Source organism: Geotrypetes seraphini, chromosome 2, assembly GCF_902459505.1.
Source record: "Geotrypetes seraphini chromosome 2, aGeoSer1.1, whole genome shotgun sequence".
Lineage (NCBI taxonomy): Eukaryota > Metazoa > Chordata > Amphibia > Gymnophiona > Dermophiidae > Geotrypetes > Geotrypetes seraphini.
Genome location: NC_047085.1, coordinates 152,647,387 through 152,664,047, shown reverse-complemented (window position 1 = coordinate 152,664,047; position 16,661 = coordinate 152,647,387). Strand labels below are relative to the sequence as shown.

Below are 16,661 nucleotides of genomic sequence, written 5' to 3'. Positions count from 1 at the left end.
TAGAGAGCCATATTATTCCATAAATGTATGTCATACATATGCCACACCCACTTTCTAGTTTAAATGCCTAGAAACAGAGGGGCTCATAATTGAAAGAGAAATATGTCCATAAACTGGCCTAAGTTGGCACTTGGATGAACATTTCGCAAATATGTCCAAGTGCTGATACTAAAAACGGGTTTTAGATGTATTTCTAAACAACCTAGGCCTTCATAGTGCCACTGAACGACCAAAGCTAAATGGGGCGTTTCAGGAGGAGTGTCGAGGGTGGGAGTTGGGTAGATGTGGGCCGGCTTAGACTTAGTTGTACAGCATGTATAACTGAAAGTTATACAGCCGACGATTGACGGAACTTGGACGTTGTGACTTAGACCATCTAAAACATTGTCTAAGTCACAAAAACGCACTTAAACTCACCAGATAAGCACTGAAAACACATAATACAGACCCCCACACACTACCCCAGTGATCACTGATCCCCCAACCTCCATAAAAATATTAATCGCATCTTTAAAATTCAGCCTCCAGGCCATCATCACCTGGCCGCCTGGCATAGGAAAGCCTAATTGTCCAGCACAGAGGCAGCTTAAGTCATCTTGGGGGTGGGTTAGGGACTCATGGAAAGGAGGACCCATGCCCATAAGCCCCTGTAATCACTGCATTGATACTTAAACATTTGCACTGCCCTATACACTCCCCAAACCCTATTTTACATCCATATAAGTGGCTCCTGCGGACATAAGGGCAATTGGAGTGGTAGATAAGTGGGTCTAGGGGATTCTGGAGGTGGTTTGGGGGGCTTAATGTAACCTATAAGGGAGCAGAAGACATGGCACCCTTTTTGTGAAGTTCACAGCAGTGCCCTATAAGGTACCCCACTATTTAGGTGGCATGTCTGGGTGTGCAGTCCATTACTTTGCAGACCCCTCCCACGTCCAACAGGGCTTGTTTTAGGCGTTTTGGACTTGGATGAAAAGTGGGATGAAAATGTGGTATAAAGATGGATGATTTAGCGGCTTGGATGATCAGATCAGCAGGATGTATAATTAGACGATTTTCAAAACAAAAAAAAAAGTTGGATGTATTTTTCGAAAATGTGTCTTAAGCTGTTTTTTACTTTGGACGACTTGTGAGATTGACGTAAACTGACTTAGACGTCCTTTCGATTATGCCCCTCATATTGTCTAAATTTCTCAGCAAAGTTTCTTTTTCCTGCTATATAATAATAATAATTTATTGTTTATATACCGCCAAAGCCAAAGTAGTTCGAGGCGGTTTACAATAAAGAAGAGCTGGACATTCAGCAAAAAAACCCCATTGAAGTCTTTGAGTACATGAATATTTGTACAGAGTAAGGTTACATTGTAGGGGCGGGTTTACAATAAGAAGTAGGTCGAGGCGGTTTACAATAAGAAGGGTTGGTCATACAGCATGGGGTAAGCAGTGAAGACTTTAGGCATCCTTGGTCACAAATCGGTTAAACATTGAGGTAGGATGAGGAGTGCTTGATGCTGCTGCTTAGCCAGTCGTTCTGCAGACTTGTTTGGAAGGCAATTGTTCTGTCAAGGAATCTTTTGTATCGGCAGGTTTTTAATGTAGGGTGGCTAAACATACGTATTCTGCGTGTAGGCCTGGTGGAGCAGAATGGATTTGAAACAGAGGCAGGCAAATTTGAACAATACTCTTGCCTCCAGGGGCAACCAGTGGAGTTTTTGGTAGTAGGGGGTTATGTGATCCCATTTCTTTATGCCGAAAATCAGTCGCACAGCTGAGTTTTGTATGATTCGGAAACTTTGAATGGTTTTCTTGAGAGACCTCAGGCAAATGATATTGCAATAGTCGAGTAGGTTTAAAATGGAGGATTGCACCAGTAAGCGGAATGATGTTATGTCGAAGTACTTTCTGATGGTTCTTAGTTTCCATAGTGTCGCGAAGCCCTTTTTGATTAGTAGCTCTGAGTGCATATTTAGAGTGAGATAGCGGTCCAGTGTCACTCCCAGGATTTTTATGGTATCGACAATGGGGAAGTTCTGACCGTTCAGGGTTATTGTAGTATCTTTGATTTTGTCATTTGAGCTTGCCAGGAAGAATTTGGATTTTTCAGGGTTGAGTTTCAGTTTGAACTCTGTCATCTTGTCTTTCCAGGTATTTCCCCATCTACCTATGTACCTAAAGCCTTCTTGATGACACCAGGCTTTGAGCCACCTATTGAAATCCTCTGTGTTTCTTACTCTTTGCTCTCCCTTTCCATATGAAGGCAGCACTTCTGAAAAAACTACTACTACTACTACTTATCACTGAAAGGCATATGTAGTTCTGTACATTTTGACATTTATAGACAATCCCTGCTTGGAAGAACTTACATTCTAACTTGGACAGACACGACATATAGGGTTGGGGAAGCTACAGTCTTTACAAAAGGTTTCAAGCCCTCACCAAGCTCCCAAAATGCTTTCTGCACTGCAAGTGTGGAATTGTTGGTCAGGTCATTTGTTCTCAGATGGATAACATCAGTGTTAGAATCCTTAGTTTCTTCCTTAATTATAATAAGTATTTGCTTAGAACTCCTGGTAGCTGGGGATCCTGGAAGGCATTTCACTATTTTGGTCTCCTTGTCCTGTGTTCCAACGTTAATGCCTCTGATGATGGAATCCCCCAGCAGCAATAGTTTTTGGGCTTTTTTTTGTGTGCTTAGGGTGTGCTAGAGTGGGAGAGAATAGGAACACAGAAAGGAGATTAGTAATGCAGGACGTAGTGATGATAAATACAGGGAGATGGGCACAGGGAAGATACTGGATGAGGAGGGACACAGAGCAGGAAAAGATAGGTACACAAAGATGGATAGTGAGCACAAAGAAGAAGAAATATGAAATGAACAGGAGACCCTGGCGAGGTAGTTAAGAGATGACAGAGGGAAACAGAAAGTATAGCCCGGGACCAACACTGTCTGAAAAATAAAATAACCAGACAAGAAAAGGTAGAAAAATATATATTTTTTCTGTTCTGTGATTAGAATATATGTGAACTGAAATGTTTATCCTGTCGGTGCTGGTGTTAGACATGGGTAGGGCCCAGGGCAGAAATTTGGGAGGAGACCCCAAAGCCCACTACTAGACCATGCCATCTTCAGCTTCCAGCAAACTTAGGGCTTTCTCTAGTCAGGGGGCAGTTGCCCTAATTGCATTCCTTGGCCTAACACCAACCCTGGCATGTGCAATCTTTATATTTTGTACAGTACAGGAGAAAATGAATCTTTTTATTTCTTTGGTGTTGCACTTTATGGAAGGTGTGGCTTCTTGGGATTTTGGTTTAATTTATGTTATCATTTTTGGTCAGTTATTATGTATTTAGCATTTGTGTTCTGTGTGTGTGACCGAGGTATTCTGTTAGGAGGAATTTTCAATGTAGCATTCAATTTTCCTGATAGTAGAGGGGATATTGTGAGGGGAGATGGTTTTGTTAATCCCTTTTCTGTATTTGTGATTTATAAAATGACATTTGTACATCATATTGTTCCTTTTTCTACTTCAATAAAATGATTTCAATATAAAATAGCTATTCAAGACTTGTGTGGATGGGATCAGACAGAGTCCGTGGGGACAGGGCGGGGATTGGGAAAGAGTCTGCAGGGATGGGGACAAATTTTTCCCCGTTCTCTACTAGGAAAAAAAGGTGAGGCAGAAGTGAGACAAATAATTCAAGTAGATGAGACTCAGGAGAAAGACCATTGGCAGGGAAGCTTGTACAGGTAGCAGGAGGGACTGGAGCATGGGTAAGATATTGCCCATAATGCTTAGCTCAGATATCCTGGCAAACAGTTGCTACAGCAATAAAGGTCTGTGAAATTACTGAGCTACATAAAGCATATCTTGGGAGCCCTGTTACAAACCAGTGTAAGGCTGCTGGGGGCATAACAATCATGGCTGGCAAAAAAGGAGCCTGTTGTGCAAGCTGTTGCTACCAGCAAGCAAGGTAATGGAGGACTGAGGGGGGGGGGGGGAGGGAGGAGAGGGATCAATGCCAGACTAGGGGCTGGAGAGAGAAGGGGAGAAAGCTTTGGACCGAGTGAAACACTGGCAGTGAGCTCAGGGGGGCCAGAGAATTTGGCACCCTGGCCCAGAGCCTCACCTGGTCCAATGGTTGAACTAGCTCTGAAAAGAACACAATACAGCACAATTTAGCTCTCCACACAAACAGCACAAATGCAAGGGGCCAAGACATAGCTATTAGATTTAAAAAACAAACAAACCCTAAATGCCTCTAGAGATGCTTCATTAAAAGGACAGAAAAAGAGTCCAAAACATCTCTGTGCCATTTAAATGCCAAGTATAGAGGAGTCTGCAGGTGCTAGAAAAAAAAAAAATGACAAGGGTTCCTTGCTGGAAGATATGAGAACTTAAAGGCATGCACAGCTTGACAAGTAAAGCCTCAGACAAGGGCAGGTAGTAGCAGATGTAGTCAGACCCTGCCTGAGGGGAATGCAGGCACTGAATTATAGGAAGCAAAAGGCAGCGCCAAGGGGAGCCTCCACCTGCAATTAAGGCAGTCCTGATGGAAGCAGCTCCAGGGCAAAAAACGGTCTCCAAAGTGGATTTAATAAATATCCAGCTAGTTTTGTAAACAAATGCACGTACAACATCCCTGATGGTTAATTCATGAAGGGTGCACAGTATGCATGAAAAATTTGCCAAGCTATTTTATTTTTCACTTCGGTATCTGCATTACCGGTAGTTTTTCCAAGTAATGAGGCCAACTGATTTCCAATCAAGCCTGACAAATATGATCAGAATAAAACGGGGAAGACGTATACATTTCCAGCACCGCAAAATTGGGGTTTATTGTAAGAAAATAATGAACAGAAAATAAATCAGCAGCAGCAGGTTTGCTTGCAAATAGTACTACATTTTATTGAAATAATATATTTATGATGTTAGAGATGCAGTGCTAAGAACATAATAGCAGCCATTCTGGATCAGGCCAATGGTCTATCTAGTCGATCCAAGACACTGCCACAGCAAAGTTATCCTACATTGTCAGCTCCAAAGAGGAGAGACTGTCCTTCATGGAGCTGATATTTAAAACCACTTAAGCAGTGGCAGTGGATGTCAACTGCCTACATGACTATCTAAATTTCACAGCACAGAAAACTTACCAGTCAATGTGAAGCCAAAACGTAAGAAGTTTAAATTGTATGGATCAGGGTCAGAAAACAACAACTACTACTACAGGCCTTCCCTGACTTAAGAACGAGTACTGTTTTTTAAATTGTTCTTAAGTTGAATTTGTACATAACTCATATCCTGTACAGTACACAGTCTATAAAAACATTAAAGAATGTTAAACATTAAATAAATGGTCCTCAAAATAAAGTACAGTACTTTAAATAGAAAGAAAAGAGAGGAGGTTTACACTTACTTTTTGTTCTTCATCCATCCCACTGTTCCCTCTCCACTACCACATCTAACATTTTTCCCTCTCATCTCTCTTCCCCAAGATTCTGTACCTTAAGCCTTTCCCACCACCATGTCCAATATTTCTTTCTTCCTCCCTATGCCCAACAATTCACCACTTTCTTCATTTCCCCATGTGCACCATCTCTTTTTCTTTCTCACTTTTTCCTTCTCACCCATGTCCAACAATTCTCCCTTTCTATTCCCTCCCCACCTCAGCATCTCTTGCTCTCACTCCCTCCATTGTTCCTTCCTATGTCCCAAGTTCATGCTCCCTACCTTCTTTCTTCCATCCTTGGTATGAAGTTTGTGCTCCCTCCCTTCCTTCTGTGTCCCAGCGTGACCTTGCATCTCTCCTCCTGTGTCGATGCACCCCCCTCTTCTTCCCTTCCTGTTTCAACACGATCCTCCTCCCTTCCGTGTCCCTATGTGCTCCTCATCATCCTTCCCTCTGTTCTTGTCCCAAACTCGTGCCTCTTCCCCGCAGGTGTTTAACTCCTCTGGCTGGCTCCCTCCTCCCAGCCGCACTTCTCTTTGCAAAGTCATGGCTGCGATTTCTACATGCAGCCTGTGGCTGACCCAGAAGCCTTCTCTCTGGCATCAAAGGGAAGGCTTCTGGGTCAGCTCTGGGCTGTGTGCAGGAGCCACTGCTCGTGGGTTTGCAAAGAGAAGTGTGGCTGGGAGGAGGCAGCCAGCCAGCGGAGATAAACACTTGCGGGAGGGAGGTACAAATTTGGGACACGGAACAGAGGGAAGGACAAAGAAGGGCATGTTGGGACACAGAAGCAAGGAGGAGGGTCACATTTAGAAATGAAGGGAGGAAGAGGGGGCGCATTGGCACAGGAAGCGAGACCCCGGTTTGTAAGTATGAGTCTGACGTAAGTCAGACATTCTTAACCTGGGGACTGCCTGTACTATTAATTATTTCTAGAGTGCTACCAGGTGTACACAGCACTGTACAAAGTCACAAAGGAAACAGTCCCTGCTCAAATGAGCTTACAATCTAGTCAATCAAGATAGATGAAGAATATGCTAGGGGAGGGGGGGTTATAGTTAGTGGGGGATGGTTAAACTGCTGCCTGGGGTTATGAGCAGAGGGGAGTAGGGTTATTGTAAGCTGTTCCCTGTCTGAGAGACTCTCACTCTTAAATATAGCTGAGGGTTACTCTCTGCAGCCAGGAAAACAGTTAAACTAACAAAATAAACCTTCACACAAAAAAACCCCAAACCAACAGGTGAAAACCAAAATAAATGTTAAAAGAATTTTTTTATTTGTTATCTATAAATCATTATATTCTTAATTTTCTAGATATTAAAAGAAATCAATACTTGTCCAAAATTTTCCTCACAGATCTCTGCAGTCAGGATTTTTCAGCAGCAAAACAGGTGAGTATAAAGTCCTATTATTCCTCTGTTGGGATCCGTTGGGTACCTTTCTGCCCTTCCTGGGCCGGAACAGCTTCTTCAAAGAAATCTAACTCCCTAACTAGAAAACCCAAAGGAAGCAAAACCCTTTATCCCTATTTGGTGACAAAAAAATCAATAAACACTGTGGCCACTAGCTACCCAAATACATCAAAGAATAATTTAAATTTCCCTGTGCTTTCCACCCACAAAAGTATCTTAGCCCTTAAATTTATAGCCAAAGTTATAAATTAAGGGGTTCATAATAAAAAAAAAACCCACGTCTAAAAAGTGTCCTAAGTGGCTACTTGGATGATCGAAAAGCTTGATCGTCCAAGTACCCATAACCAAAGCTGGTTTTTAGACGTATCTAAAACCAACTTAGGCCTTTCCCCTGCCTCTAAACGCACAGAGAGAAAAGAGGTGTGTTTAGAGGAGGGGAAAGGGCGGGCAGTGGGCGGGAGGTGGGCCAACCTACACCTAGCCGTACAACAGGTATAACCAACACAGTTTAGTCGGCACTTAAACCTTTTTCACTTAGACAAAATAAAACCAGGTCTAAGTGCCGAAAAACGGACCGCTGAGCTGATGGCCGCTGGCGCCATCAGTTTAGCGGCCCGGCAACTTAACCATCGCAGCAGGAGAGATGCCTCATCTCCCCTACCGCGATGCCATCACTCTTCTACCCGAACTGCCGCGGCCCGCGGCAGTTTGGGTAGAGAAGTGATGGCATCGCGGTAGGGGAGATGAGGCATCTCTCCTGCCGCGATGCATCACTCCCCCCCCCACACACAACATCGGGGCAAGAGGGAGCTCAAGCCCTCTTGCCCCCCCCCGACTTCCCGACACGATCAGGGCAAGAGGGAGCTCAAGCCCTCTTGCCTCCCCGACTCCCCGACATGATGGGGGCAAGAGGGAGCCCAAGCCCTCTTGCCCCACCAACTCCCCATCTCCCCGACAATATCGGGCCAGGAGGGAGCCCAAGCCCTCCTGGCCCAGGCGACCCCCCTACCCCCACCCCCACTACAGTACGGGCAGGAGGGATCCCAGGCCCTCCTGCCCTCGACGCACCCCCCTCCCCCAAGAACCCCCGATCGGCCTCCCCAGCCGACCCACGACCCCCCCGGGTGACCCCACGACCCCCCCACCCCACCACCCCTTCCCAGTACCTATTTTAGGTTGGCCTAACAGACGGGTGCCAAACCCGTCCGTCCGGCATGCAGCTCAACGAAGAATGGGGCAGGATTGGCCCAGGGGCACCAAAGCCCCGCCTCCTGGTGGGGCCTAAGGCGCCTGGGCCAATCAGAATAGGAGGGCCTAAGGCTCCTGGGCCTACTCTTATTGGCCCAGGCGCCTTAGGCCCCACCAGGAGGCGGGGCTTTGGTGTCCCTGGGCCAATCCAGCTCCATTTTTCATTGAGCTGCATGCCGGACGGACGGGTTTGGCACCCATCTGTCCGTCCAACCTAAAATAGGTACGGGGAAGGGGGGGTGAGGGGGGGGGGTCGTGGGGTCGGCCGGGGGGGTCGTGGGTCGGCTGGGGAGGCCGATCGGGGGTTCTTGGGGGAGGAGGGTGCGTCGAGGGCAGGAGGGCCTGGGATCCCTCCTGCCCGTACTGTAGTGGGGGTGGGGGGGTCACCTGGGCCAGGAGGGCTTGGGCTCCCTCCTGGCCCGAACGAGTCGGGGGTGCCGCGGGTGCCTTGGGCAAGAGGGCTTGGGCTCCCTCTTGCCCCGATATTATCGGGGGGGGGGGGTCACGGCTTCAACGGGGCAAGAGGGCTTGGACTCCCTCTTGCCCCGATGTTATCGGGGGGGGGTCGCGGCTTCAACGGGGCAAGAGGGCTTGGACTCCCTCTTGCCTTGATATCGTCAGGAGGGGGGGTCGCGGTTTGACATGGCAGGAGGGCTTGGGCACCCTCCTGCCTGGATCGTTGTTGGGGGGGGGGTAGGATTCTGTAACCGGTGTTGTTTTTGACAGACACCGGTTACAGAATCCAGCTTTTAGGCGAAGGACTGGCTCCTCCTTCACCTAAAAGCCCTTCTGTTGGACGTTTTTGGCTTAGGCGTGTTTTTTTTTATTATGGTTAAAAAGTGTAGACGTGCTGTGGGGGTACTTTTAGATGTAGTGGAGATTGGGCGTTTAGGCAGAGGAAGGCCATAATCAAAACATGGACATATGTTTTGGTTATGGACACTTTCCCTGCTTCTGGGTTGAACGTTTAGGGACTTAGGCCAAAAGGGGACTTAGACGTTTTTTTTTATTTTGCCCCTCCACATATTCATGTAAATCAAGATTTTACTCCAATAAAACACATTCCAAAATGTACCTGAATCCCTTAAATTACCAAAACACATCAACAACCATTTCCTTTACATCTCTTCTTTAGATACTTTAGAACCTTTTTCCTAGCCAGCCAGAAAAGAAAAGAAATTCTTTGTAATCCGACCCAAAAATTATACAAAGGGCTGCTTTTACTAAGGCGCGCTAGCATTATTAGCACGCTACGCGCCAAGAACTAACACCAACTCAATGCTGGCGTTAGCGTCTAGCGTGCAGGGCAATGCAGCACGCGCTAAGCATGCGGTAAAACCGCTAGCGCAGCTTAGTAAAAGGAGCCCAAAGTTTCTGTATGGCCAACTACAATCAAATACAGCTTCTCAACAAAACAGCTTTTCTGACCATCAGCAACTACAATCAACCTGTCCTTCCAACTGCTAACCATCCAACTGCTCTCCCCAGCAGTTGCACTGCTGACTTCCTGGAGAGAACTGTGCTGATCAGAATTCTAAAAGATGACACAAGAATTTTTAAAGCTACAAACATCAAATTTTTTCTTTACCTTTAAATCCTGGATACATTCACCCTAGTTAACTTTTTTTTTTTTTTTTTTTTAATCCTACAAACATATAATTTTTTATTTTATTTTTTTTACATTCCAACCTCAAAATATAGAACACATTAAGGGGCCGAAATCCAAAACACAGGCTAAGTCGTGGGTCAGACTCTGCCTATTCTCCACCCCAGACCCCGCCCCCATAATAGTACTAATTATAACACTATTTTTTTCATTCATTTTTCATATATACACACACACACACACACACAATATAATCTTATTAACACATAATGGTTAACCACAAAATTAAACTAAACAAAGTACACTGTATGCTTCTCAACATTCATTCCTACCAGAACACAGATAACTCCTATGCAAATACGGGACCACAAACTAAAAGTACTAATATATATAAACGAAACCCTAAGATGCATGACTCTGCATGCAGTACAACCCCAGAGAAATAGAAACAAATGCACTTCTTCCTTAATAGTGCAAAATATAGACAGGGTGTTAACTGTGAAACATACCTGAGCACCCTTTATGTGAATTTTAGTGATAAGCCAATACACAATAAGTGTTAAAGGTGAAAACAATAAATAAAACACACTCAAAAGTCGTTAAGGCTGTCTCTACCCCTCATCCAGGGGGCCAAAAAACAGCGTCCACAATCAGCAATGCAAAAAAGGTGGAATGACCACCAACTGGAGGTACTTAGCGCCATTTTCAACTTTGCTTTATCATCTGAGGCTGGTGATTGGGAGCCCGTAATAAAACAACATAGCCGGTTCCTGAGGAAGGCGGTTTTCTACTCCTGAAACAGAGTCCCGTTGGACGAACTTTGTTTCTCGCTGGCTGGTCTTTCTACGGAGAAGCTAAGGACCTCCAGTTGATGGTCATTCCACCTTTTTTGCATCGCTGATTGTGGACGCTGTTGTTTGGCCCCCTGGATGAGGGGTAGAGACAGCCTTAATGACTTTTGAGTGTGTTTTATTTATTGTTTTCACCTTTAACACTTATTGTGTATTGGTGTATCATTAAAATTCACATAAATGGTGCCCGGGGATGTTTCACAGTTAACACCCCTTTGGGTGTAAGCTTGTGACAGTCAGAGCTTTAGGGGTTTGTCCCCATTTGCAGGCTGTGTGACTGAGGGCTCCCTTTCATTATCATTAATTATCATTTTTTTGTGGTAGTGATAGGGTGTTGGTTTGAGCTGTCTCTCCCACTCACCCTTTATTTTTCTTGGGGTGAAGGGAGATTTTTTTCTAGTTAGTAGAGCTAGAAGTGACAGGCTTTAGCAGTTTGTTTGATGTGTGTAGAAAATGAGAGGTCGGAGTCGAAGATGACTCCAAGGTTATGAGCAGAAGAGACAGGAATGATAACAGTATTATTTGAAGAGAAGGAGAGTGGAGGGAGTAGAATGGAATGGAGGGTTTAAGAGGAAAGAGAAGCAGTTCAGACTTGGACATGTTTAGTTTCAGATGGTGGGGAGACATCCAGGCAGCGATTTTTGATGAAATATCAGGTGTAGAGCGGTAAATCTGGGAATCCTCAGATAAAGGTGAAACTGGAAGTCATGGGAAGAAATCAGGGCATTAAGGGAAGAGGTGTAGAGAGATAAGAGAAGAGGACCTAAGACAAAACCCTGGGGGTATACCAACTGCTAGTAGGATAGCAGCAGAGGAGGAACCACCAGCACATACACTAAAGCAGTGGTCTCAAACTCATACCCTTTGCAGGGCCATATTTTGGATTTGTAGGTACTTGTAGGGCCTCAGAAAAAATAGTTAATGTCTTATTAAAGAAATGACAATTTTGCATGAGGTAAAACTCTTTATAGTTTATAAATCTTTCCTTTTGGCTAAGTTTTAATAATAATAATATTGTCATTTATAGCTAAAGAAACATATGATCAAGAAACTGTTTTATTTTACTTTTGTGATTATTATAAACATACCAAGGGCCTCAAAATAGTACCTGGCGGGCCGCATGTGGCCCCCGGGCTGCAAGTTTGAGACCACTGCACTAAAGGTACAATGGCAGAGGTACGAGGCAAACCAGGAGAGGGCAGATTCATGGAATCCATGTAAGGACAACACATCAAGGAGTAAGCAGTGATTAACAGTATCAAAAGAAGCAGAAAGGTCAAGAAGGATGAGGATTGAGTAAAGGCCTTTAAATCTGGCCAGGAACAAGGTCACTGCAGACTTTGCTAAGAGCAGTCTCTGTGGAGTGTATGGGGCAATTGGGAATGACCTTATATTGGGTTGAAGTGTGGAGAACTTTCTGCGGACATGATTCAGAAGTTGCTGCTGTTGTCAAGTTGGAGTTGACTCATGATGATCCTCTGGAGAGTTGTCCTGAACTGGGCTTGGTCTTTGGCATCCAAAGCTTTTGTTATTGTATTGATCCATCCTTCCTATTGCTAGTCTTCAACCCTTCACTGTTATGCATACATCCTGACACCCAAAAGTACAGGGGTTACAAAGTGGATATGGGGTACTGGAAGGTATACATATACTCCTGGAAGTGCTTAAGTATTATTATTCTGGAACAGGTATGGGAGAAAGGTCACAGTCATGGCACTGGCAAGAGCGTAAGTTAGCTTTTTTTTTTTTTCTTTAAATAGGGTGCTTGGTGTAAAGGGGCAAGTAGTCATTGATTTAGGTGCTATTTTATGAAGACATATAGGTGCCGATGAGGGCAATTCTATAACTTGGTTCCTCAAGGTAGACTTGCTATTGCAGCTTGATGAGCAGCAATTCTAAAATGTCATTTCAGCAAAGTTGCTGTTGTACACTACTAGCATGAAAATAAATGGGCATGCTTATATTCAAGTTCAGCCTCAGCCATTTTCGAATGGGCTGGGAAGCATGGAGACTTTGTTGCATAGTAGAATGTGTCTCTGTTATTAAGAGTATTGATTGTGTGCACAGTATGATGGCCTCTTGTGTGAGGGTTTAGATAGAATGTTTGTGATTTTTCGATTGTTATGTGTTTTATTGTAAGCTGCTTTGGTTTAAACGGCATATACCGTATTTTCACATAGATAACGCGCACCCGTGTAAAACGCGCACTCGGGTATAGCGCGCAAAAAACACATATTTATGTACATAAATTTTTATATACCGCGCACACCCGTATACCGCGCATGCTGCCCGACTCTCCTTTCGCCCGCCCCGACTCTCCTCTGGAGACCCCGACTCTGTTTTCGCCCGCCCCGACTCTCCTTTCCTCCTTGAAGTCCTGTCCCTACCCTGAGAGCCTGATGCCCCCTCCGACGTCCGATTCACCCCCCCGCAGGACCGCTCGCACCCCCACCCCGAAGGACCGCTCGCACGCACCCGCACCCCCACCCTGAATGACCACTCGCACCCCCACCCCGAAGGAGCGCTCGAACTCTCACCCCGAAGGACCGCTCGCACCCCTACCCGAAGAACCGCTCGCACCCCCACAGCCTCCCCCCCTCCCCCATGGAGAAGCAGTCTACCTTGTTTCCAGATGCCAGCGAGCCCAGCTGTTTTCTCTGCCGGCGGTCCCGCCCCTTCTCTGAGCCCTGCTGCGCTGCTTTTTCTTCCGGCGGTCCCACCCTTTCTCTGACATCAGAGAAAGGGCGGGACCGCCTGAAGAGGAAGCAGCGCAGCACAGGGCTCTGAGAAGGGGCAGGACCACCGGCAGAGGAAGCAGCTGGGCTGGCATCCGGAAACAAGGTAGACAGCTTCTCCATGGGGGAAGGGGGGAGGCTGTGGGGGTGGGAGCGGTCCTTCGGGTGGGGGTGCGAGCGGTCCTTCGGGGTGGGAGTGCGAGCGCTTCTTCCGGGTGATGAATCGGGCGTCGGGAGGGGGGGGAAACTATGTAAAAAAATTTTTGTACAACGCGCTCACGCGTATAACGCGCAAGGGTATGCATGGTTTGTAAAAACCACGTATAACGCGCGCGTTATATGCGAGAAAATACGGTAAATACAGTGTTACCTCGGAATCCAAACGCCCCAGAACTCGAGCGACTTGGAATCCAAACTTTTTTTTCTTCATTTTTGCCCCAGAATCCGAACGCTGCTTTGGAATCTGAATGTAGCTTCCTGGCTCCCTTCTGCAAATCCTTTCCGGTCCTTAACACATTTTTCTTCTCTCTCCCTCTTTCTCCTTCCTTCCTTCCCTGCTCTCCACTTTTCCTCTCTGTGTTGGTGCTTCATCCTCTTTCCTTCTCTCTCCTCCTTTCTTTTCTTTTCCTTGGTTGTGCCTTCTCCCTCAGCTCGCCGGGCGACCCTCTACAGTGCTTACCTATTAATGGCGACATCTTCAGAGGAGGAGACTGACCACCGGCCCATCAGGAGAGTCCGATCGAAAAGTGGCACCCTATACCTTGTCAAGGCCAGGATCTCTCTCAACCTGGGTGCAAATAGGATGACCTAGTCTTTGCCAGCCTGAAAGTGGCATTGAGCTTTGGGCATGATATGCAAAGCTATTGATAGCCAGAGTGGGGAATCTGCTGCAGGGGGCATTGATTGAAAGAACTGAAAGTGAAAACAGGAAGAAGAGGAGGGATGGTTGAAACGTGGTTGATTCATATAATGATCTTCTAGGCTAAGGGTGAATTTACAATAAGATCTCTCAAATTAGATCAGAGAGCTGACTGCTCTCAAAATACTATTTATGTAGCTGCTATAGAGATCTCCTCAAAATTTAAACTGTGTGTTAAATTTATTTGAAAATCTGAGTTTGTGGGACCAAGAAATGGATTAATCCAGTTTCTATTATTTTCAATGGGAAAAACTGTCTTGGAACTCGAACGTTTTGGAACTCGAATGAGGTTCTGGAACGGATTAAGTTCGGATTCCAAGTTATCACTGTACATGAATACCAGGTGAATAGTAGGTATAAATGGGCGTCCCTAAGTGTACCTTGCCAAACATGTAACTTAAAGTATTTATTTGAATATTTGTTAAACCACCAAGAAAAGGACGAGGAAACAATTACTCTGGAGCACCCTATTGATGAGGATGCACTACTTATGGAAGGACCAACAATGTCGAGCTGCTTCCTGGATCAACTATTAAATAAATGTTAATCCAGTGGTTAAGACACAAAGGGCTCCTTTTATCAAGGTGCGCTAGCGGGGTTAGCGCGTCGGATATTTCATCACGCGCTAACCCCCACCTCAAGCCAAAAAACTAACGCCTCGTCAATAGCGACTAGCGTGGCAGGTGGTTTAACATGCGGTATTCCGCGCGTTAAACCCCTACCGCACCTTGATAAAAGGAGCCCAAAATAACTGCTATAATTGCCATAACAATTTCAGTTTTTGGGAGACAGCATTCTTGGTGAATATAGCAGATAGTTAAAAGCAAGAGGTAAAGCTATTTCAGCTAACTTTCCAAGCTTTGCCCAAAGCCATTTTTTTTTAACACATAGCAAAGCTATTCCAATTTTAAAAGCCCTATCTGGTCAGCTCATTCACAGCTAATGTATCTTTCCTATTTACTTTATATTCTTCATCCACCAATGCGGCTTTATCTGGGAGCTCTTATACTTAAGATATCTACTTAATTGCATTATGTAGGCATACTAATACACTTTTAAATCACACAGTACAATACAATACAAAAGTTTCTCTTATATTCCATAAATACCTACGAGTACAAAGCATAAACAAAGAGACTAGCTATTGCTAGGAATTATATCAAACAAATCAACACACATTGATTCAACTAAGTTAAAATCAAGAAACTGCAACATTGTTTTAACTAAAGAAAAATAATTTTTCAATTTTTCCTACATAACTCAATCCTCCAGCCACCTAATATCGGATGGTAGATTATTCCAAACTTTGGCTTCATATAAGGGAGCAGCAGGTTTAACATTTACCAACAGTCCTAATGTTTAGCTGGGTTGACATAACATCTCTTTCTGTCCATTGGATTTCCACGGCTGTTACCTCAATGATTCAACCTGACTGCTTAATTAGCAGCTACAGTTCTGAAGTCCTTGTGACTGTTCAATTTGTATATACAGTATGTGACTTGCCTTGTGTTTCTTTTTGCTGTTCAGAACAAACAACTTGCACAGTTGGGTTGCTATATCCCTTCATGCTTGATTGCTTAAGCATAAGTGTAGAGAGCTACTTACTCTTCCCACTTCTACGAGATTAGTCACCATGACGATGCTGGCTGTGTTTTCATGCCAAACCATCCTCCAGAAGTCATATACTGTCTCCTGCATTGGACCTGTGTAAATACATTGAACAATTATCTTTCACCACTGAATGCTCATAAATACTCGTCTGATATATTCTTAGTTCTACAAACAAGATTTTTCATCTCATCTGTTACTTTTACATTCCATTATATCCAACAATTACAATATAAACATTCACGATAAAAATAGCAGGCATTACAAGATTAAACAGCAATCTTCTTATTCTTTTTGTACACAACTTAAGATATTTTTAATTCAGAAATATTTAGTTCAGAAATATTAAGTATACTTTCTATAATGTTTTCCACTTGTTATAACTGGTTTCATTTATGTTATTCACTTACCCCCTCTTCTACGAAACTGCGCTAGCAGTTTCTAGCGCGGGGAGCCACGCTGAATGGCCCGCACTGCTCTCGATGCCCATAGGAACTCAATGAGCGTCGGGAGCAGCGTGGGCCATTCAGCGCAGCTCTCTGTGCTAAAATCCGCTAGCGCAGTTTCGTAGAAGAGGGGGTTAGGATATATTTTGGAAAAAGGGGGATCAAAACACATGGGATTAGATTAGAATAAAAGCAGATTTTGCAAACATCACACTAGGATAAAAAACAAATCTTAAACCTGTGTTTTAAATATAAACTAAGGGGGCAATATTCATCCCAGTATAGTGTTAAAGCTGCTGATAACTGCAGGCTGAATTAGATCCAGATATTCAATATCCAGCCATGTCCAAGCATCAGCACTGAAGTGTTAGCTGTTTAAAAAATATTTTAC

At 44.7% G+C, this 16,661-nt stretch overlaps 1 protein-coding gene across 17 annotated transcripts in view; it reads right to left on the bottom strand.

Moving 5' to 3' along the window:
- The window catches only part of PTPRM (protein tyrosine phosphatase receptor type M), a 1,237,515-nt gene that overhangs the window by 116,202 nt on the left and 1,104,652 nt on the right, over positions 1-16,661 (bottom strand). For all 17 annotated transcript variants that reach the window (XM_033934018.1, XM_033934031.1, XM_033934023.1 and 14 more), the window contains one exon: positions 15,822-15,919. In XM_033934018.1, coding sequence (XP_033789909.1) covers positions 15,822-15,919 — 98 coding nt within the window. The remainder of the gene's footprint in view (positions 1-15,821; positions 15,920-16,661) is intronic.